The 23,087-nt window shown below is 37.3% G+C and overlaps 2 protein-coding genes and 1 long non-coding RNA gene across 3 annotated transcripts in view; all 3 read right to left on the reverse strand.

Moving 5' to 3' along the window:
• Positions 1-8,518, reverse strand: part of LOC121870940 (MAM and LDL-receptor class A domain-containing protein 2-like) — a 43,590-nt gene extending 35,072 nt beyond the window's left edge. Inside the window, exons 1-9 of the mRNA XM_042372912.1 lie at positions 8,392-8,518; positions 7,620-7,745; positions 6,946-7,149; positions 6,574-6,732; positions 4,804-4,953; positions 4,102-4,220; positions 3,616-3,774; positions 804-1,013; positions 263-341 (exon numbers count right to left, since the gene is read on the reverse strand). Of these exons, the coding sequence (XP_042228846.1) occupies positions 263-341; positions 804-1,013; positions 3,616-3,774; positions 4,102-4,220; positions 4,804-4,953; positions 6,574-6,732; positions 6,946-7,149; positions 7,620-7,745; positions 8,392-8,518 (1,333 nt within the window). The remainder of the gene's footprint in view (positions 1-262; positions 342-803; positions 1,014-3,615; positions 3,775-4,101; positions 4,221-4,803; positions 4,954-6,573; positions 6,733-6,945; positions 7,150-7,619; positions 7,746-8,391) is intronic.
• Positions 8,519-9,546: 1,028 nt separating this feature from the next.
• On the reverse strand, positions 9,547-10,938 carry LOC121870918. Its single transcript, XR_006089798.1, has 3 exons — positions 10,690-10,938; positions 9,983-10,232; positions 9,547-9,691 (listed from the first exon to the last, which is right to left on the reverse strand). It is a non-coding gene; the product is annotated as an uncharacterized LOC121870918 (long non-coding RNA).
• Positions 10,939-13,282: 2,344 nt separating this feature from the next.
• LOC121870941 (MAM and LDL-receptor class A domain-containing protein 1-like) lies at positions 13,283-22,794 on the reverse strand. Its single transcript, XM_042372913.1, has 7 exons — positions 22,608-22,794; positions 20,266-20,460; positions 19,493-19,649; positions 16,944-17,049; positions 15,515-15,632; positions 14,934-15,071; positions 13,283-13,898 (listed from the first exon to the last, which is right to left on the reverse strand). The coding sequence occupies exons 1-7, from the start codon at positions 22,672-22,674 to the stop codon at positions 13,654-13,656; spliced, it is 1,026 nt and encodes a 341-aa protein (XP_042228847.1). The 5' UTR covers positions 22,675-22,794; the 3' UTR covers positions 13,283-13,653.
• Between the last annotated feature and the right edge of the window lie 293 nt (positions 22,795-23,087).

A 23,087-nucleotide genomic window follows, 5' to 3' on the forward strand; every position in this document is an offset into this window, starting at 1 on the left:
GATTTCGTCTGTTGGTACATATAAATTCTTTCTCCTAATTTCATATTACTGTTTAAATAAATTTTGTATTTGTATATTGTGTCTATTATTTACCTACAGTATTTACCGTTATTTCTTCCCTATTGCTTGATACTATCATTACATCTACCCACGAGCCTCCTCTCGTCACGCTACCAATGGTAATAAGTATGAGAGTAAAATGGTGCCAGCCCAGGACCTCATAACAGTACTATAGGAATACTTATGTAGTTGTGTGACTCACTGTTGTAGTTCCAATGGATGCCCTTAGAGTCCATGTTCATCCATCCACACTCTCCTTCAGTGAAGTTGCATGTCACAGACTGTCAGGGATACAGAGTTATATATCTGGTAATTATATAATCTAAAAAATCTGAAACACATGACATATTTACTAAAAAAAATAAGTGCATTCAGAAAAATTTAGTTGGAACCCCCAGCTGTTTATATTTTTTCAACATGTTTACGATGCACATTGTGAAAATAAGAAATTTTGTAAATCGAAACAAACTTGAGTTTAAGGATCTGTACTGAATTTATTAAGCTAACATAATAACATTCTGGGGAGTACTGGCAGTGACAAAATACTATCAGTGATGTTTGCCCCATATATCACACTCAAATCCTACCTAAATAATCAAAATCCTACCAAAATGTATGTATCTCCTATACAACAAATATAAACAACATTGCAAAAAACTGTCAATGAAACTAACTGCGTGTCATCCACAGTAAGACAGATGGGTCAACAAAGTGGCAGTAAGCTAGATACTGCCATATAGAACTACTGTATTGCTAATGAAGTGAAACAGAATAAACAGCAACAGCATTACCCCAGCGCCTCCATCAGTAGTAGTCAAAGGTAGAATGGTGGTGGTGGTGACCGGGGGAACCGCCGGTGGAAGGGTGGGGCAGTCACCAGAGTACACTGTGAAGTTAAAGTCGTCCACAGACACTATGGCGAATTCTGATCCACGTACCCCACCAATGAAAATCTGGTTAGTGACATGAAAAAAGTCAGTACAATACAGTATTGTCCTTGAGTGTAGTTAACTGGTTCTGTTCCTTTAAGTATGGCTAAATATTAACTATCAAGGTCTCAAGATTGTTTAAGAGGTAAAGGGGAATTTTTACCAACCCATATTCATCAAAGAACAGTTAATTTTTCATCTCTTAAACCCGGAAAAAACTCCCCCCATCCCCAGAATTTTTCAGTTATCGGGAAAGTTTTCTCAGAATTTTCTAGAAAATGTGCTCCTCGGAAAATGGTCCCCAAAAGCTTAAATTTTCCGGAAAAGTCCGGCTTTGGGAGCTATTTCCTGAGAAAATATCAGTTCCGGCTATTGGAGGGTTTCCAGTTAATGGAAATATTACTATACAGTAAAGCCTCGGATAACAACGATTCGTCCAACAACTTTTCGTATTTGAAACCCTAGATAAATTAGAACCCAATTCAGTTTACATCCTTATTTCATTCGTATTTATGACCAAAATATAATAAAAATAAAATAAAATTACATTTTCCTATAAATAATAACTAAATCACGATATGTATTATGACAAAAAAATTACTGTAAAAAATGAAGAGGGCCTTCCTAATGAGTGGTAAACAACACTCTGAGCTTAGCGGGCCTTTTGCTTTCACGCATCTGGAACAGGAACTGGGGAAAACTTTCTCAGGTTTCTTACAGCATTTTTGCATCCCTATTCAACATGAGCAAGAGAGCAAGTGATGGTAGTGTTGTTTCAAAAGCTAATAGACAGTGAATAAGCTTAGCTGAGATGTGTTAAAATGATATGAAAAAGGTGAGAGGTCTGTGGATATTATACGGAGCAAGCAATGAACATACAGTATTTTCTGAAGTGGATCCATTAACAAAACAAAGCCTTTACATTTAAATAAACGCAAATGACCTCTACATAAAAATGTATAATGAGAAAAGAAAGCAGTTGTGAAAGGTTCTTTCGAGAGAATTATTATTTGAAGGCCTAGACCATCAACTTCAGCTACACTATCAAATTAGCATCATAAGCAGCTTCACCTTCAACATCAACTTCAGGTTCAGTAACAGTTTCAGCAACAGCTTTATGGAAAGCTACAGCTTCAGCCAGAGTTGAACCTGATGAATTCGTCATCTGAGTAAAAACTCGCACAATATTCATTGGCTGTCCTTATGTTTTAGACTTTACTGCCATTGGTGAATAGAATTTTAGTTTTACATTCGTAAATATTATTCAAAACATATATGAACAGCAAATAAGTGTTGCTTTCATATTCATATGTTGAGAAATGACGATAGGTTTTCACATGTACTGTTCATACGTTGGCGTTCCCAATCGTCTCGCCTTATTTCTTTACCATTCGTGGTTAGCTACTCCTAGTGTTCCATTTATTAACATTAAATAGCATTACTTAAAACATACATACAGGTATTAAATTTTTTTAAATTAAGTTCACTACAGCTACAACCAGGGTCTTATTTTCTTCAGTTTCTTATGTAGAACCATCGTCACTCACGAAAACAATGCTGTCTTGTCTCCTCGTGTGTGTTTTAATATTCTACGTATTATTAATGAATTGCATTGTTCATTTCACATATATAAACATTTATTCAATCAAATACATATTCAGTAATAAACAATAATGAATCTTTTGTACATATTCTTAAGATAAATGACTATGTTTCCTTGAGTGCGTACATATGCATTGGGTGCAAACACTGAACACAATGTCGTCTCTTATTCTCTTGTGTGTTTTAATATTCTACGTATTAATGAATTGTATTGTTCATTTCGCATATATAAAGATTAATTCAATGAACTACATATTCAGTAATAAACAATAGTGAATCTTTTGTACATATTCGTAAGATAAATGAAGCGGTATCCTTAAATGCACAAGTATATATTGGCGTTCCCAATCCATCTCTTTTTTTTTTCTTTGCCATTAGTGGTTAGTTACTTCGATTGTTCCATTTATTAACATTAAATAACGTTACTTAAAACATTTTTATTAATTTTTTTACATTAAATTTACTACAGCTACAACCAGGGTCGTATGTTCTTCATTTTCTCGTGTAGAACTATCGTCCCAAACTCCTGGCTGTAAACACAAACAAAAACAATGGTGTCCCATCTCCTCTTGTGTGACCATATTTTTATTTATTTTTATTCTATAAGGTGCATTCAGAAACATTATTTAAAGAATATAGTTTGCACTTCTGTCAATAAGGATTTCAATTTCAGTATCTATTTTCACTTCACATAACTGAAGAAATCATTATTATGAAGAGTACTATGCTGTAGTACGAGTGCTAATGTGATAGTGCAATGTACAGTATCTTCCCAGTGTAAATTGGGTTCAATACCTCCTTAAGTTGGATGTGAAAAAGATGATGTCCAGTGTGACCCTATTGAACATCACAGGTGTTTCCAGACACAAAAGCTATCCACTGAACTAACACTAGATCCGAGGGAAATGACCATTACTGGATCTCTAGGGAGACCACTTAGTTAAAACTGATAAGACTCTCAGGTATAACTACATTGCATCCACTAATCCATCAATTCCTTATACCTCACCCTTGGCTACATTACCTGATAAGCAACTTCAATAAAAAGTTTCTTGGCATCAATGTGGATCTGACCCTCCAGCCACTGGGCATTGTTATCGGTCTTGGCTGGCTGGAGCCAGAGTTCGTTAAACTTCTGGTCCAGCGTCTTAGTTTGAACCCAGAGAGAGTCATCAGAGGTGCCCTGGACATTACACATGGACAGTTAATAAGAGAAAAAGGAGATGTCCTTAAATAATGAATTACAGATATTATTTTCAGAATACAGGTACTGTATACAATACTGGTAAATTTAAATATTTTGTGTAGAAAAGTTACATCATGGAACTCAAATATTAGTGACAAATAATATTAAATGAGCTAGTTAAATATCTTATGTCTCATTATCTTAAACCTGAATTGAGGAGGATGAATGAACTTATTTTAAAATCTAGGCTTTGATTGAAAAGTTCTGAAACCTGTCCACTCACACTATTTCTGTACATGATCATCAAGGTGATGCTGAACTTACCTGCATGAAGTACCAGAAGTGGAAGCAGAGGTTGTTGTGTTGTTCAGGTATGAACATCTGACTCTGGAGCAGCGCCATGCCAGTGTCAGTAAACACAGAATCAATGTACATGAACTTCCCTGTGAGTTTGAAATATTACCTTTAATAGAGGTATCACTAAAATTCATTTGAATGTCATGTAAAAAAACTACAGGTTCATAAATGCAAAAAATTCTCCCATAAAAATTATGAACTAATGGAAATACAGTCTAATATTTTCTGGTTAAAATATAAAACTGATTTTGAGTTCACTTATATTGAACACATAAAATGGGTCCTTTAATCCTAGCTAGCTGTCATGTAAATCTAATAAGCATGTTTATAAATTATGCAGTTACCGGGTATATAGTTCAGCATGAATATAGACAATACAGTATAGGTGTACAGTGCACATAGGTCATGGGAGTATACAGTTTCCTATGTGCCGAGACAGTGCAAATAAAGAACCAGGGTAAACAACGCATCTTGACCAAGGAGCCGACAAAGGTGTCAGGTGCTTATTTTAGGAGGGATCTGTTTATATTTATACAAATACAGTAGTTCATTTACAGTGAGAGGCCTCAAATGGATTCCTTATTTACTTAATTATAACTAATATTCATCTAAATACAAATCAAATTATCCTCAGATTTACATCTTAAGTTTTAAAATAGCGTTACTAACCTTGATCATCACCGTTGTGGTCAGTGTCAGGAGCATCCAGGTCCTCCCCGTTAGAGCCGCACCCGATGATCCAATCACAGTCATCATCCTCACCGTCTCCTGCCACCACGTTCTGCCAGCCGCATGATCCACTCGAGAAGTCACATGTTCCTGGGGGAAGATCAAAAGGTGACCAAGTCAGTTACATTAGATTACAGAGGGAAGTAAGAAAAGAAAGGTTAAAGGCAAAACTAGCAGGGAAAGTATAAACACTGAAGGCAGGGAAAGCAAAAGCAATGAAGGGATCAGTAAAGGTTATGTAGACACTATAGAATTACCTTCATAAATAAAGATATCATCAAAACACTGCTTTGTTGCAGACAAAGTTATGACAAATTCAAGAAAAATTACCTATATAAAACCTATTTTATCTTGTTTGTACAGTGTGTACACATGTATGTGTGTGTGTGTGTGTGTGTGTGTATTTTATTTTAATTTACTTTTTCCTCTGTGCCACTGATCAGCTCGTTAGCTGCCTGGGCAGTCGGTCATGTCTGTTTACACACTGTTGGCTAGCAATGGGCATGTACTAGTTCCAGAATGTATCTGTGCCTGCACCAGTGTTGGTCAAGTCTGGCCTTGAATGAACTCACACTCGGTGCCATCACAATGCTCTATGACACATTATTCCAAGAGTTCACAACCCTCACTCCAAAAAAGTTTGCCCTGACAGTTTTCTGAACTTATGGCATCTTCAACCTCAGCTGTGACCCCTAGTGGAGCGGGCATCCACCTGCTCCAGATATGAACATTCGACTGAGACATATCGTCTGAGGTGTTTATAAACTTCTATTAAGTCATCCCTTGCCCACCTATAATATAAGCGAGGTAATTGCAGTCTTTCTAATCTCTCTGGGTACTTGAGGTGTTTTTTGTGTAATACAGTACTGTACTGTATACAGTACAGTTCATATAAAGTATACATTACAGTACTGTGTACTGTACTGTATATACAGTGTATTTAAAAAAATATTTACTTGTGTTGAAATGTGTGCACAAAAAAAGAAATACAGTAGTATGAGTACAAAAAGAGGTAAATGGGCCCTTTAAAGGGAAGCCAATTAGTTTGAAGCTGACAAAAAACTGTGTGTACAGGTGATGTTATTAGTATCTATGGACCAAAATATCTGGATAATTCCAACTTTGAATCTGTAGTGACCTTTAAGCAATATTTAGGGGTTATCATACATATTAAAATTTGGCACGACAATGAAATTTTGGTCCACAGGCATAATATTTTCATCTTGTGTACAAATATAGGCTCCAAAAAGTTTTGTATAAAATTTGAACTGTTGAACTGACTCTTATAAAATCAAACTGTCTCTTGCAAGCAGGAGAGTGAATGACCAACTGAAAGCAGAATAATATGATAGGAGTAGGAAAGGAAGGAGAAAACCTGAATCGAGGAGAGATGAAAGTAGTACCAGAGCTTGTCAAAAGGAGCATCTTACACTTTGAACATATCATCCATGGGGTACATCACCAATGATGTGGTAGAACCCATTATGTGTTTTGCACAGAAAGTTTTAACTCTTAGTATTTTTAAATTGTTGATAGAATAGTATAATTACTGGTCTTGCTACACACTTTAAGACCTTAGTTGTTGAAGTGCAGTATTAACATTATACAGTCATGTCAATTATAGGAAACATACTGCATACAGATCTGACTTTTTGTGCTCGAGATGATGCCTAATATCAAAAGATGACTTGTAAGTAAACCTGAACTTACCAAGAGTGTCACAGGGCTTGGGAGTAACAAGGACGTCATCTACAGCCATGAAGCCATTCTCTTCCCCTGCACTATGCCAAGACTCCCACACCAGGCGGTACACCTCTGCCGTCTTAGGTATGGGCACATTGGCCATCAGCCAAGTGTCAATGTAGTTTGCTGGGGGGAAAAGGACACCAATGTATTCTTCTTAAGCACTAAATTTTATTAGCATTTAAAAATCTTATTGCTAATACTGTATGTGTATGCCTGTATTCCTAATATCAATGGCAGCAAAAATGCATAATGTCCTACATTACCTATTTAAATATTAAGATTTCACCACACAATGACAACAACGTACTGTAACAAAAGATTTATGGTGATCCTCACCTTTTTCTTGCCAGAGGGGTTTACCAAGCTTTCCTGATATGTTGACATAGACAGACAGTACATCCTTGTTGTGTTCGCCATTGTGTATGTACCAGAAAGATGCACAATGCTGTATGTCGTCAGTCTGAGTCATCTCATGGGTGCTGAGGTGGCCCGTTACTCCTTCATGATCAGTGGCAATCAGTGATGCCTCCATATAGTGACCTGCAAGAGGTGAGCTGTCACAATTCACTTTACACTTATCTCTATTTTATCTCTCTTGCAAGAGTTTTCCCACTACAATGCTGGGTGGCTGTAATCACGAGTACAGTAACGACATTTCTATAAGTACCTGCTATTCATTTGCTTTAACTGTTGTAATAGACATATTTTGGTAGGCTGTTTCCTTTCCACAACAAAGACCCAAGATATCTATCTAGTTTACCCCTTTCACAGCATAGGCTACAACCTAGCACCATACACCAACAACATGTCTATTGACAGAGTGTAGGTTACTCATATGGTTACCTTGTGATTTTCATGTGTCAAACAACATGATCCCTAGGTGCAGAGAGCCAGATGTAATACTGTACGAGTTACCAAAATAACGAACTTTCGTAAAGTCACTGAGAAGACATCAATGTTCTTTAATTGTTAACTTGACATAGTGATACGAAAAGACTCAAGACACTTACCATAACGAGTGTTGTAAGTGTGGTCAACAGAGGCATGAGGAAGATTTTTGTCCTGGTCAGGGGAGACCCAAGACCAATTCCCCTCCGTCACGTATCCGCACACCGTCTCATCCTCAAAGTGACAAGCTGAACACAACACCAAATCAATATATGAAAAGAAATTCTTACTTCTACCTCACTAGCTGCTAACTATATCTCTCTTTCTCACCAATCAGCTGCATTTTGAATCATCCTACAAAATCTATGAATATCATTCTTTCTTCAATAAGTTGCAGTTACATTTTCTTCAGTGTAAAAACTACACTTTGGGTAATACCAAAATGCAGTAAACTTAGTCCAAAGCACAAATCATATGTAATTTTCATAGTCTCACTGATATCTGAAAGAGTAAAAATTACAGTACAGCTCCTCCCCGACTTACGACCTACTCGACTTACGACCTGCCTCAGTCGTACCCAAATTTGGTCAAATTACGTATTTTCGAGTCCCAAAGTCAGTACAAAGTAAAAATTTTCGTTTGTAATTCACTTTAAAATGGCTGGCAAGCTTAAAAGTGAGTGTTTTGTGGTGCTGAGAAGAAGAGACACCCATATTAGATTTTCTATGAATTATTTAAGCATTTCCGACTTACGACCTGGATTTGGGTGTCTAACCCCATCATAAGTTGGGGAGGAGCTGTACTTTATTTATACCCTTGTGTAATGAATTTAAGTACAGTACAATGAGAAAAACCTTGTCTTGTGTTGACACAGACCTCCCCATCTTCACTTACCGTCATCGTTGGGCACAAGGGTTGGGAGGATGTTGTCGCACGACTCAGACCTAATGAAGAGGTCATCAATACCCAGAACGCCCTGGTCATTTGCACCAATCACACCCACAAACTGTATCTGTAACATAACCCACCATTCCTTAAATGTGTCACAAGCTTCATGAACAACACCACATCCACTACTGTTCTTGTTATATTACCAGGCATGTAAATAATCAGACACTTTATATTGTTTTGTTTTTTGTCTTGTATCTAACTGATTCTAACTGCTCATGTAACAACATTTAACATGTACAGTATGTATTCATGAATTAATTTTTAACTAGTATCGTGGGTCATGTACTTTCTGAATATGTGGTGAAAAAGTATATGGGTCTGTGTAACTGACTGGATCATACAGGGTGCGACATAAATACTGTACCTGACTTTTTAAAATTTAAATACCAGCCTGCCCACTGAGCGGTGCTTTCATACTAATGGTTATTTTGTACAGCTTGAAATTAATTCTCCATGTACATGGGAATGTAGTTATATGAGTTTATAAATCTTTCCACTTTACATTATAACGTTATTTCGTTAAAAAAAAAAAAAATGAGGAGTTCATAAAGAAAACTCCAACAGATATCAACCTTATTTCCTGAAGGCATAAATAGGAAGATACAATTTACCACAGAAATAGCAAAAGATGCACTGTGTGATGCTTACCACAGAGTTGTTGTTAATTGGGACGTCGACGGCACCAAATATCCACTGGCGTCCCTGTGGTATGCCACGGGTCCACACACACACCCTCACTTTCTCCACTAAACTGAAATCAGTCAAAAAGGTAGATTCATGGGTTATTTGGTCATATTGTCCTTGAACTCACAGGTGATAATGATTTTGTTTTCCAATCAAGTGTTTAATTGATGATTCAGTCATTTGTCATCAAAATGGAGTTAGAAACCTTTCTATCTCAGTCAAAATATTTAGAGGTAACTGAATTTGGCTCAAAAGTCGGAAAGGATAAACATACATAAAAACACAATTACAGCCACTTTTGGAACTGATGTTTCAAAAAGGTGCAAAATTCCTACAAAGAATTTTTTAAAATTTCACTAAGATGTGAATTTTCAGAATGGCCAATATACAGCCAGTGCAATGACTTACTTCTCAATGATAACAGAGATGTCGCCTCGGTTGGCACTCTCTATCATGTACCAGAAGGAGAGACAGCAGGGCTGGTCCTGGGTTGGAAGTTGGGGTAAGGTGGCTGTGGCTACCTCGTGCTCCTGACCCATCACCGACAAGCAGGTTAAGTCTGTTCAGGAGATGCATATCCATCACTAGTTAGTGCTCACATTTGTATTGCTAAGACATTTCTTTCTGATCCATATTAGTTAAGGCACAGGTATTGTGGCAAAAATGTTCTCAATACTGCTCCGATCATAAACAATCTGTCCTCCGACCTCATGTTATGGAGAAAAATATAATAACTTAGTCTCAATTTTGGAGATGAATTATTTTTCTTCGCTACTTCATTAATCAATGAGTTTTACTCAAGTCTACCTGTTTTTTAATCCCATTGCTCAAAACTATGATCAGTGTATACCATGGTTGTGTTGGGAAGTGTTGACATATATAGTGGGTGTCCACAAGGCATCGCCCGTCATCACCAGACCGCACGAATCTTTGTTGAAGTAGCAGTTCCACAGGACAGATGATGGTGTTGTTGGTGAGGGTATGGGTGTCGTTGTCCCAGGCACATTAGGGATCCTCTTGCATTCAAGTTGCCTTTTGAAGGTGAAATCATCAAGGGCGATCTTTGAGTCATTTGAGGTTCTTGTCCCAAGGATGTGGAGCTGGAGCAGGATGATTCAACAGTAAAAATTGGTTCTATTAATCATGTCTTATGATTTACAACAGGAAACTGGATAATTCTTATGAAATTGTGGAGGAGTAATCATTACATACTGTTTTAAATTACTGTATATGTGTTTCAAATAGAACAGATTTCTGTATTTGAAGATGATCTGTAGAAGAGACAGACAACAAATATAGAATATTCAGTTCCTTTTTTTCTTTTGGAATGAACAAGTGAAGAAGTAATACACCAATTGTAATATTATTTAGGGTATTATCTCTATGTAAAAAGCTTTCATTAAACAAAATAAAATGTCATGTCTGAGGTATGGATGGACAGAAAAGTTATGAGATATATTTATACCAGAAAAAACAATTATGTGGGACATGGAGAAGTTAACCTCAAAAGCAACATTATTTTCATCTCATTATCACCCTACAGGGACATGTATATACCTGATATGCAACTTCCTCAAAGAGAAATTGTTTGGCGTTGACTCGGACCTGACCCTGTGTCCAGTCACCACCAGGAGTCCTGTCTTCATGCCACAACACCGTCTCACTGCCACTAGATACTACTGCACTGATGGAGACTTGGTTAGTGGTCTCACCCTGTCAGAGGCAGATGAAAGGAGCCATATACAGTACTCATTTATTCACACACCATCTTATTTTACCTTAAACAAACATTAAAGAATACAATTAGTGGAACAACCATCTGGTGGAGCTGCATCCTGCAATGGAGTGGAATAACCATCAAGTGCTGAATGATAAGAATCAAGGGGATCATCGCCTTGCATCATAGTACTGTATAGTAAGGTTTTGTTTACATGAAAAACAAGATTGTTTTTAAATTTATTTCAATTGAGAGTATTTTATGATGAGGATAAGAAATTCTTAATAAAGTAGAATTTTCCTTAAGAAAAATGGTAAAATATTTCAGTCACTAGTGTTTTAATTCCCTCTCTTCACTTTGTCTTTCTCTACCTCTCTTTATCTCCATCTTTCTGACTCTCACCTGTATGTAATACCAAAAGGAGAAGCAGAAGTCACTATGTTGCTCAGGCACAAGGAGTTGACTCTCTAAAGTGGCTGTCCCCAGTGTGCCATCTGATCCATCCATGTACAAAAACTTTTCTATAAAATAAGAGGATGATTAGCTTACCTTTTGCCTAATTTAGCTAAAAATTAATTAAATCAATGATATGAAAATTCAATGAATTTGTTTGCTAGCAGGTGTAAGAGTAAAATGAGTTTTTATGCTAAAGTTTCATTTTGTCTTAAAACTGATATGTATTTTATGTAAACAAACAAAAATACACACATGCTGGTGTACACACACACACACACACACACACACACACACACACACACACATTATTATTATTATTATTACACACACACACACACACACAAACAAACACACATACACACACACACATCATCATCTTTTGCAAGCTAACAGAAAGAGAGTCACAAAAGGGATGGTCTTCACAGGATGTTAAAACTAGAGACTTTTACTTAAGGGATCTCCGCTGTGGTCAGTGTTGGGGGCATCGCTGTTGAGGCTGTCATCGCCGCACCCTTGCAACCAGTCTGTGTCATCTGTAAAATTTTCTGTCAGGTAAAGATTCTGCCAACCGCATGTCCCCCACTGGAAGCTGCAGGTACCTGTTGGGGTCAATGGAGTGGATTGATAAAAGATAATCAGTATTTTTGTCGTGAACATAGACCCAAGGTGCATGGTTATAAAATACTATGAAAATAGTGAGACTAATATAAGGTCCTGGAGTGTGTTAACAAAATAAGTTGAAATGCTTTAGAGTAAACTTAAGAATACGAACCTGATACTAAATCTGAATAAAGAGTTTATATATTAATAATTGTGTTAGAGAGCATGCTGATACAAGATCCTGATAAGAACTCACCAATGGAGGGACACTCCTGCTCCAGTAGCTCCACGTCATCCAGAGCCATAAACCCAGCCTGGTCCCTCCTTGTCTGTGTGGCCTCCCAAAGAACGTTGAACTTATTCTTGCTGGAGGGGATGGGGATGTTGGCCTTCAACCACGAGTATATATGGTTGCCTGGCATGATAAAAAGACATTTATCATAAAAAGTCTGTCGTTCAAGAGATATAAATCTTTGAACATTCCCACCCATACTTTACCATTGCCCCTGACCTTTGCCTTTAGTAATGGGAGTCAACAAAATATTTATGTATCCTGAATACTGACCCAGTATACTGTTTGCCAATAACTTTTGACATTTATAAGATATAGCTATTCAAAGACATTTGCCAAATATGAAAATATACCCTGTATTTGGAATAGTATTCATAAGTAAATACTACAGGGAAGTCTCCCCTACAACCTTCAGCAAAGAAAGTTCAAGATCATTAGTGGTGATAGTCTACTAACCCCTTGTGTACGGGCTCACCTCTTAGTTGAATAAAATCGGTTGGCATTAGCCAATTAAAATAATAAAAGTGACATTCCCATAATGAGGGGGTTAAAATTATTTCTTCTTGGACTAAAAACAAATATATACGGTAGATCAAGGTTAACTTTTGCTCTGTAAATTATTTCCTACAATAGATAAGCAGAAATATTTCAAGAAAATAGGTTGAGGGATTGCATAGACACAGTACACAAATAATATGTAAATTTTCACTGCATTTGCAGTATCTTTCAAAAGTATATTTGATATCATAAAATGAGTTTATCCTCCAAAAACAAATGTCAATAATCAAAATTTCCTGTAAAAAGAACAAAAGATGAACATTTTCAAAACAAGTAATTTGAAGCAAATCTAAACTATTTAGATAAAATAATCATCAGAGCCCAAATCAAAATATGGAGTACTATATACTGCACTGTGTTTATGTGTGCCAGAGTTACTGTACATAAACTCAGGATCAGGCAATTACTGTACACGTATAATAAACCACAAAAAGAAACTACTTTAATTTCAGTATTACATAAAGTATGCTAAACAAAATTGACTATGATAGCTAAAATTAGCCAAAGGAAACTATGGAAATGTGGTTGTTGATAATGAGGCAATCAAGAAAGTTTGGAGAAAATACCTGTATTACAATAGTCTACTAAATGAGGAATTCAACTGGGACAGGAGTGCTAGAAGCAGTTGACCGGTACAAGGACCATGCCAAGGATTGAAAGAGAATGGTTGAATAAAATGAATAACAAAATTAAGAATAGCTGCAAAAATTTGGAAGGCATCAGATGATGTTCACCTTAGGTATGACAAAAATAGATGCACAAAGATACAGTCGAAAGTGCATCGACGCTCCATTGTTACCACTTTTCAAACTTTACAAGCCACTCACACATCTCTTCAGTTCTCAAAACTCAAAAAGTCATTTACACATCTTTCCACTTTTCATTATTCACATCCCACTCACACAACTTTCCGCCACTCAAAATTCACGAGAAACTCACTGGTCTCTCTCCAGACTGCTCTGGCAAATATATCCAGGTCATGCTTGATGGAGACGGTAAGCGCGTCCTTGTTGGTCTGGCCATTGTGCATGTACCAAAAAGTAAGGCACTGGGTTTTGTTTAGCTCCTCTGTGAACTCCGGTGTCACAACCCGACCCACCAGCCCCTCACGGTTGTCCATTAGCGGTGCCACCAAGTAGTGACCTGAAGGAGGGTCCCAAGAGAAAGAAAGGCAAATTCAAAATTCAAGTTATAAATGGGAAAAAAATTAACCCCCAGGGGGAGAGATTTTACAGTTCAAGCTACTGAGGTCAAGAAAATATCCTGAGAAAAGAAGAATGGCAGGTAAATAGTGAAGACACGTGTTAAGCGAACGAGATCATGCATGTGATTGTCTTTAACACGGTTGCCTCCACTGAACAGCAAATTTGACAGAGAATTATAACTGATAAAATATATGAATATAATGTTATACATTTCGTCTAGTGATGATAAATATTCATTGGAAATTATGTCAAAATATGTATTTGGATGTAAGTTATGCTCTGGAGAGGGATTTTGATCTCTGACTTCACCGTGACCTTGACATGTTACAAAGACTTTAATTTGATGTTATATACTGTACATCACCTAGTGACGCTATATATTCAAGTAGTTTCGTCAAAATATCTGCATTGATACTAGAATTATTATCTGGACAATTTGTTAACGTTTAACCACAAGCAGAAACTTAACACATGAATACAGGCATAGCTTTTTGCATTTATAGAGGTATGTATCCTCACCTATAGTCTCAGTAAAATATATTTTAGCAATCACAACCCACACGCAGTTTTAACCTTTTTCCTGTGCCTCTGAAACAGACATTTGGATTTGGTATTGAGCACTTTGCCTCATAATACTGTATACAATACATATTCTTGTAAAACCACCTATAAATTATAGTACCTGTACATTATATGAACATATAACAGGGGTATAAGAACTGTCATAGCACAGAGTAAGAGTGAGATGAAAAACAAAAAAAATACACTCCAAGGAGGACGTTTGTCATGAGAAGGAAAAATAATGGAATACGTACAGTAAAGTATCAGTGAATGAATTTGGTCCATTAACCAAAGCAATTGAAAAATAAGCATTATAAAAACCAATAATGACTGGCTAAATATAAGTACTGTCCTGTAAAAACAAGTCTTAAGAAAATGGTTTTATTGGAAAGCAAAAATATGGCTTGGTTACCGAAATCAGTGCTGTAGGTGTGGTCATGAGCGGGGTGAGGAAAGTTGATGGCCTTGTCATGTGGGGTGATCCATAGCCACTCCCCTTTCTCATTCTCCAGAGTGAATCCACACAAAGAGTCCTCGAAGTCGCACATTGCTGTAGGTACACATATTTATCAATATATGGACTCGAAAAGGTTCACCAACTTCGGAGAATAAAGAATACTGTATTACTAGATAATGCCTGAATATGGTTCTATTTTGACCCTTTCTAATGTAAACACTACGAAAATTCTTTTTATTTTCTGAATATGAATAACAGCAAGTTTGGTAACTTTTGTTATCTATACTAAATGGTTTGTGAGTATGTTAATATGCTTGATGGTACGAAGGATCAGGGAGACACCACTGCCCTCAGCTGATACAGAGGGGATGTTAATGAAGACATGTGATAAACCACTGAAATACTGCAACTTATAGTTCTAATAGATGCAATAGTAGTAGATATATCACAAGTACAGTAGTTGATGTAGTAGCGGTATATATTGAGACAAGTATCCGGAGTGATAAATTAGTACAGGAATAGGACTCGTAACTCACTCCTCTGGTCGGGCTCGTCGGTGGGCTGGAAGGAGTTGCAAGACATCTCAACTATAGTGATCTCATCCAGCGCCAACACCGCCTCCACGTTATTGCCTCTCTTACTCTCAAACACAATCTAGAAAAAAAAATATATATATATAAAGCTCAAAGAAATTCTTTAAGTATTTATAAGTTCGATTCCAGTAAATGAACAGCAATACGATTTATTTATACTGGAGATATTTGTCTTGTTCACATTTTACATAATTAAGAAAACATTTAAATGGTTCAAAATCCACACATACAGTATTCCTAATAAAAAACATTTACGATATAATTCTTATTTACATCACTGAATGTTATAACTGAATGGTCCAAAAACATAGTAGAAATGAAATGTGATATTATAAGACTCAAAATTTTCTTCCATTTTCCGAGCTATTTTATGTATTTGGGCTGCATTATACGCCTTAACGCTAACTGTAACTGGGGGAGAGAGGTGGGGTTATATCAGGTGAATTAAGTTGGGGCTAATCATATCAAGAACTCTTCAATAACAGTTTATGGTAAAGTCTTCAATGACCATAACCTTTTCTCTAGAAATAATATGTAACGCTGACAACTCAACCAAACAATCAGTGTTGCTATCTACAAATTTACATTCCCGCTATATGAGACTCCAAAACGCGCTAGATTTGACCCCTAACAGGCTAGATTGTAACTATAGATAATATCATTTTACCTCCTATATATATATGGACAGAATGATAAATATAGAAAGTATGGTACATAGAAGTACAGCTAATTAACACACCGGTGGGCATAATGTCACAAAAGTAATATGAATGTATTGATTTCAGGATTGGTTCACTGACGTATGCATTGCTAGTCCCAATCAATTTCAAGATATCAGCCGGTATTTCATATTCAAAACAAGACTTCATTTCTTTTCAAACCTGCGCGTTTTGCAAGAAGAGCATTAGCCGTTTTTTCCCATTCTTTTTCGAAGTTTATTTCCACTATATTTAACTGGCTGAATGTCCTTTCTAATTCAGCATTAGAGTCGGGTATGACGAGAGACTGATAAAGTAAACTCTGCCAACTCCTTGAATGGATTACATTATGATGCGTCCATGTAGTTATGTACTTCATTCCAAAACAGGGCAGTTTGTGAAACCTCATTCCACTTCACAAGAGTGAGATCCTTCGAATGACTGTCTATACTTATGCAAATATAATTATATAACTAAAACCGCTAGTAATCAGCTAGACATCAGTTAAATCCGCAAAAAAAAACCGCTAGCAGCTAGACAGTAAATTTACCCGCTAGATGATGGGTCAAAACATGTAGATTTAACGGGAAAACCGCTAAAATGGCAACACTGCAAACACTAGATGTCAGCAACTTATTCCACAGAAAATGTAAACTATATGAGGGTAGACTCACAGAAACCGATGTGTTGAAGTCAATGTCGGCGTGTGCAGGCATCCACTCCTGTCCTTGAGGCCGCCCCTGTGTCCATAGTGCTCCTTCTACTAAATCACCTCCTCTTCTGTTAATACATCAACATTATATCACAAAATAATTATAAAGCATTTTGTATTTCCAAAGTATAATTAAATATCTTCTACTCTACCGCAATTATTAACTACTCCGCCACAATATTCATAATACTATCTTCCGCTCCACTACGACTATAATTTAACTTGTACTCTACCACAATTCTAAAATGGCCAATACTCCACCACAATATCCCCTATTCACATTTTAAACACACGCATATAAGAACAACTACAAGTGACAGTTACATAGCTGTGCCAGAATAAATTCACTCTTTCGTCAGTGAGAGCGATCAGTGAGTCACGTCGAAAAGGTTGTCCACTCTAAAAGACAGAACAGGTCTACAAACAATGTTATAGAGAGAACGGGTATATAAACAATATAATAGAACAGGTATATAAACAATGTTACAGACAGAACAGGTATACAAACAATGTAATAAACAGTGCAAATATATCAACAAATGTACAGACAGTAGGTATACAAACAAGTTTATAAACAGAGTAGGTCTACAAACAATGGTACACAGTTAGCCAAGTCGACCAAGGATATAGCCCAGTGGTTCTCAACCTGGGGGCCATGGCCCCCAAGGGAGCCACGGCAAGAATTTAGGGGAGCCACGGCGAGCTGTTATAAATTGTACGTTTCCAAATAATGTTGGGAATCTGAATTAAACAAAACTTGTATTACTTATTTTGACTTGGCAGAAGAGAATTTTCATTCATTTTTTGTCATTTTGTTTAATCATAACGACAATACAATTTTAATATTTACAGACTCTGGTGCTATTTATTTTTTTTTTTTTTACGGATTATTTCAGATTTCACAGGTCCAGTCCCTGTCTGTGTGACAGGCGCTGGACCGAGCTGCTGAACTGACTTGTTCAGTACGTGTCCGTGCGTCATCCCTTTGCAAGTGGTGATAGGACCGAATGATCATAGTCTGGCCTGGGATACCATCACGAAAACAGTGGAGTGTATTGTCTCTGAACCATATATTGAGTTTGAGCTTGACTCAAGCATAATATACTCCGTAATTGGTGTTACTTATTTTGTTTCATAATTCATGTGGTCGCTGCTTTACGTGGGTGAAATATTTCTACACTTCCTTTATTAATTATTTCCTTATTTATTGGTGCCATTGTTGTTCATCCTCATTCTTTACTTATATAATCCTACCATTTTTAGTGCATAATTGGTATGACTCAATATTCTTCCAAGTTGGGCAGTGCTTGTCAGAGGAGGCGTGTTCTTGCTTACAGGAAGTACACTTCAGTTTAGCTAGCTTGAGTGTGAATGTTTACCTGTGTGCATGTTTGTGTATGACTGTATGTGTGCTTTATGTGTGAGTGCATGGGCGTGTTATGTATGTGAATGTGTGTGTGTGTTTGTCATTCTAACTCTTGTCCTATTTATCTGTCCTTCTTTATCATTCTTTAGTCTTTATCACTTGTTTGTTTGTCTGTTCTGGGAGAAAAATGAAGGAGGCCACGAGGATGTTGAAAATTCCTCAAGGTGGGAATGGGGTGAAAAAGGTTGAGAACCACTTACAGCTCAACCAAATCATCATAATATTATGCCCATGACCCGAAAATATAAAAACATTTATGATATGAATATGTTAAAGCAAGAGTGACTTGAAGATAAATATGCCAGGCACATTATAATTCATTTAACAGAGAAATATTTATAAAGGGCGATATTAATGCAGGGAGACATTAATGCAGGGAGGTAATAAAGCAGGGAGATATTAATGCAAGATATTATTGCAGGGAGATATTCATGCAGGGAGATATTAATGCAGGGAAATATTAATGCAGGGAGATAATAAAGCAGGGAGATATTAATGCAAGATATTATTGCAGGGAGATATTCATGCAGGGAGATATTAATGCAGGGAGATATTCATGCAGGGAGATAATAAAGCAGGGAGATATTAATGCAAGATATTATTGCAGGGAGATATTCATGCAGGGAGATATTAATGCAAGATATTTTTGCAGGGAGATAATAATGCAGGGAGATATTAATGCAAGATATTATTGCAGGGAGATAATAATGCAGGGAGATAGTGATGCAAGGCAGATGTAAATGCAGTGAGATATTGAAGCAAGGAGATATTGAAGCAGGGAGACATTGATGCAGGGAGATATTGAAGCAGGGAGACATTGATGCAGGGAGATATTGAAGCAGGGAGACATTGATGCAGGGAGATATTGAAGCAGGGAGACATTGATGCAGGGAGATATTGAAGCAGGGAGACATTAATGCAGGGAGATATTGAAGCAGGGAGACATTGATGCAGGGAGATATTGAAGCAGGGAGACATTAAAAAGGGAAATATTGTTACACGGAGATATTAAAACAGGCACGTATATCCTCTCTCTCTCTCTCTCTGGCCGAACACACGCAGAAGACCTCAGCACATCGACTGACCTGAGGAGGACAGAGATCTGGCCAGTGTTAGCACCGTCCATGTAGTAGAAGAAGGTGAGGCAGCGCGGGGTGACAGGGGAGGAAGAGAACACGGGTGTCTCCAGGCCTGCCCGCTGCCCTTTGGAGGTATTCCCCGACATTGCCACGTACCATGTGTCTGTCACACACGCGATAATTAATTAAAAACAAATAAAAATAAAGGCAAATTAACAAAGAAAAAGACTGATTAATTTTCGTAGACTGCAGTCTGAACAGGAACTCTTAAGAATAATTTAAAACAAAAACTATAATACTGTATATATCAAGCAGGTCAATAATTTATATCAGCAGTACATTATCGTGAAACAAGAGCCACAAGTGTTATCTAAGTCAATAAAAAAATTAAACAGTACATAAGCATTATCCAGACAACGAAACAATGTCCATTGATAGTCCAGTGTGTCATATTATTTACGAGTACGATTTACCTCCCATACGAATGTTAAAGTTTATTCCATTTAAATTATCTATGGGTATATGTCAACTACCCTACGCATCACTGCATCACATCTCTGAACTACTCAATAATATCTAATAACACCTGAGTATTGTTTTAACATTCCTGGCGTATGTATTAAATTGTATTTCTTTTAAGACTCAGAGTAATTCAAGTTTCATATGAATCAGAATATATTATGACTGCAATATGCGTTAATACGAGTGTTTTGTTCATATTTTTTATTTATTCCTTGTTTATATCTTTAAGAGAATGAAATAGATTTAAGCAGCCTTACCCTGGACGCTGGGCACCTTGTCTAAAGTATTGTTACGCTCCCAGTGGCCCTTATATGAAGACACGGTCGTCATGTTGCAGAAGTCATCTTGGAAGGTACAGTGCCACGACTCTGAGGGTGCGGTGGTGGCGAGGGGCGCCGTAGCAGTTATAACGTCCTCTGCTGGGAGCTGTTGAGCCTGCTGGGCCGCCCGCACTGTCAAAATAAACAATGTATTGGTGAATCATAAATGTGTAGGTTTATTTATTTACCACTCAAGTGCGACGACTGCATGGAACTAATACTGTACTTATATTGAAAGTTGATTCATACTCTCTAGTAAATGATAGAAGGTATGTTAAAACACATTTAATAGATGATTAATTATCAAGTGGCATACCATCTCTTCCCCAAACACACATCCTCCGGCTAATTACTTCACGGTGTTATTACGTTAACTTCCATTTATTTCTGCCTAATCTTTTTATTTACAATTTCAGTGTCAATAACTTTAATTTATCTCTCAACCATTCAACTATCCTCCTCTCCACTGTAAAATTCCACGATAATTTTGGTGGAATAATTGCAGCCTTCTTGACCTATTAGTTAGAAGACAAGAGTTACATCCAGTTAAACGTGGACTCTAATATCACACATTCTATTGGACTTTCTCCCCCTCACCCCACCATCAATTCGCCATACGCTAACACAGTAACACTAAGAATAAACCAGCTTATACCATAGCCCAGGTCTTGAAATCTATAGTGTTGACTGCAGGGTTAAAAGGTGTCACGGATCTGCTCCTACTGGTGAAAATACACAAGAGTTCACTTCTTGGATAGATTTTTGTTTCTGAATAGTAAGTCACAAGTGATCGCGGGCACCTTCGTGCCCAGTGAAAGTTTGAACGCTCATGCTTGGCTAGCGTACAGCGAATGAGGATGCGCCAAGTCCATAGACTTGCATGGTTAATTAGGGTGCACCAAGTCCGTAGACTTGCATCGTTTTCCATCGTAAATAAAATGGTTAATTAATGCCTTCCTAAAGAAACCATCGACATGGGACCAGGTTTGTTCCACTCTACGAAATTTTTGCGAATTTTCCACCAAGTTTGATGAAAAACGATTGTGCCGTTTCTGCTGCCCAGAACAGACAGACAGACAGACAGACACATGGTTAGTCCTATGGTATATTAGATAGATAACCAATTTCATATAATTAATTTACTTACCTGATATATACTATATTACACTACTGTCTTTTACGCATGTAAAATAAACAAATATATCTAAAGTTCTCAGCTCGGGGGGCAGGAAGGTTGCTGCAGAGGGAAGGAGGGTGTGGCTATTTTTTGTTTAGGGTTTCGTTCGTTCAAGCCTCACACTATGCGATGATAAACATAACCTCATCAGACACCGGCTCCTTAGTACAGGCTAGAAAGGCATAATTGAGAACAAGGGGGAGTTCTTTACTTTCCTTAATCTAGTAATATTAGATTCAATTTACAACACATATTTAACAAAAAAATCTTAATTTCTGAAAACGGAAACCAGTGTACCCGACGCCATCTTGTTCCGTTAGGGAGGCAAGAGAAGGATCAGAACCCGGATTCGTGAGGGAGGGTTCGACCTATATCATTTTCATTACACGAGGATTAGAAAACACGTTCACGAGTTACGGTACAGTCGCTGTGCAATTTCGACGCCATTTTATCCATCACAGCAGCAAAAGTCAGACATTTATATGATTGTGAAAAATTGGAGGTGCGAATTTCTGATTGTACTGTATATAATCCTAACAGAAGACTTACGAGTATATTACGACACAGAATGAAACATCGAGGAATTCACATCAGAGAACTTATCGACATATTGGGAGATCTTGTTTACAGAGAAATTATACGAGTTTTGAGAACATACAAAAAAAAAATTACAGGAGCTAAAGAAATACACGTGGGAATAGTAAAAGTTCTAGACGTTAACAGAGAACCTTTGAGTCCCTTAAAAAGAATACAGACACTAAAGGTGAAAATTATAACTAAAAAGATAAATGACTCGAGAAAGGTAATGAGTGGATCCCGTTTCAAAGTTGTGAGCTGAATTATATGAAGCTAAAGCCTCAGCTACTCCAGGGATTGTCATGCGGAATATAGAATTAGACTCAGCCAGATCTCACAGCCTACTCCTTCCTGCCTGTGTATCAAGAGAATCAATAGAGAAAAGCTATTAACAGAAGACTTGAGGGGACTAACTTAATTAAATCACTATTAAGCCTACGAGAATGAAGAGAGAAATACAAATAGTGATCTAATAACCAAGATATTACACCTTTTTTTATGCACACACATTATAAGACAACTATACCTTGCAGTGCGGCAGCCATCACCAGAATTTGCAGTAATAAAGTCATCCCTGCTCGCTCCGCACTCATGGTGACGGAGGTACACGCAGAATATCCCTCTGTATACCGCGGGAGAGCGATCCTTCTTCTTGATGCTCAATGTTCACTCGGAAATTAAAACTTAATAACGCCGACCGTGATGCGAAGAGCGTTGGTGAAACGACCTCGCCAACACCAGTCGAACAATGGCGCTCAGAAAGTTAAGTTCATCACAGGCCAACGACCTTATCTTTCTCTTTTTGTGGTCGTACCTTAACACTCGGCGAGAGAGATAGTAATAATGATGAGAGGTGTGAGCGATAAGAGAACAATGAGAGAAATAGTACCGGGTGGATACTGATAAACCTCGCCCACACCATCACCGTGCTGTGGTCTGTGTCCTTGTGGTTACTTATTTATTTATGTTATATAAAACTTTGAGGTTTTATACACCACTACCAAAG

Source organism: Homarus americanus, unplaced genomic scaffold (assembly GCF_018991925.1).
Source record: "Homarus americanus isolate GMGI-L3 unplaced genomic scaffold, GMGI_Hamer_2.0 scaffold52512, whole genome shotgun sequence".
NCBI classification, from domain to species: domain Eukaryota; kingdom Metazoa; phylum Arthropoda; class Malacostraca; order Decapoda; family Nephropidae; genus Homarus; species Homarus americanus.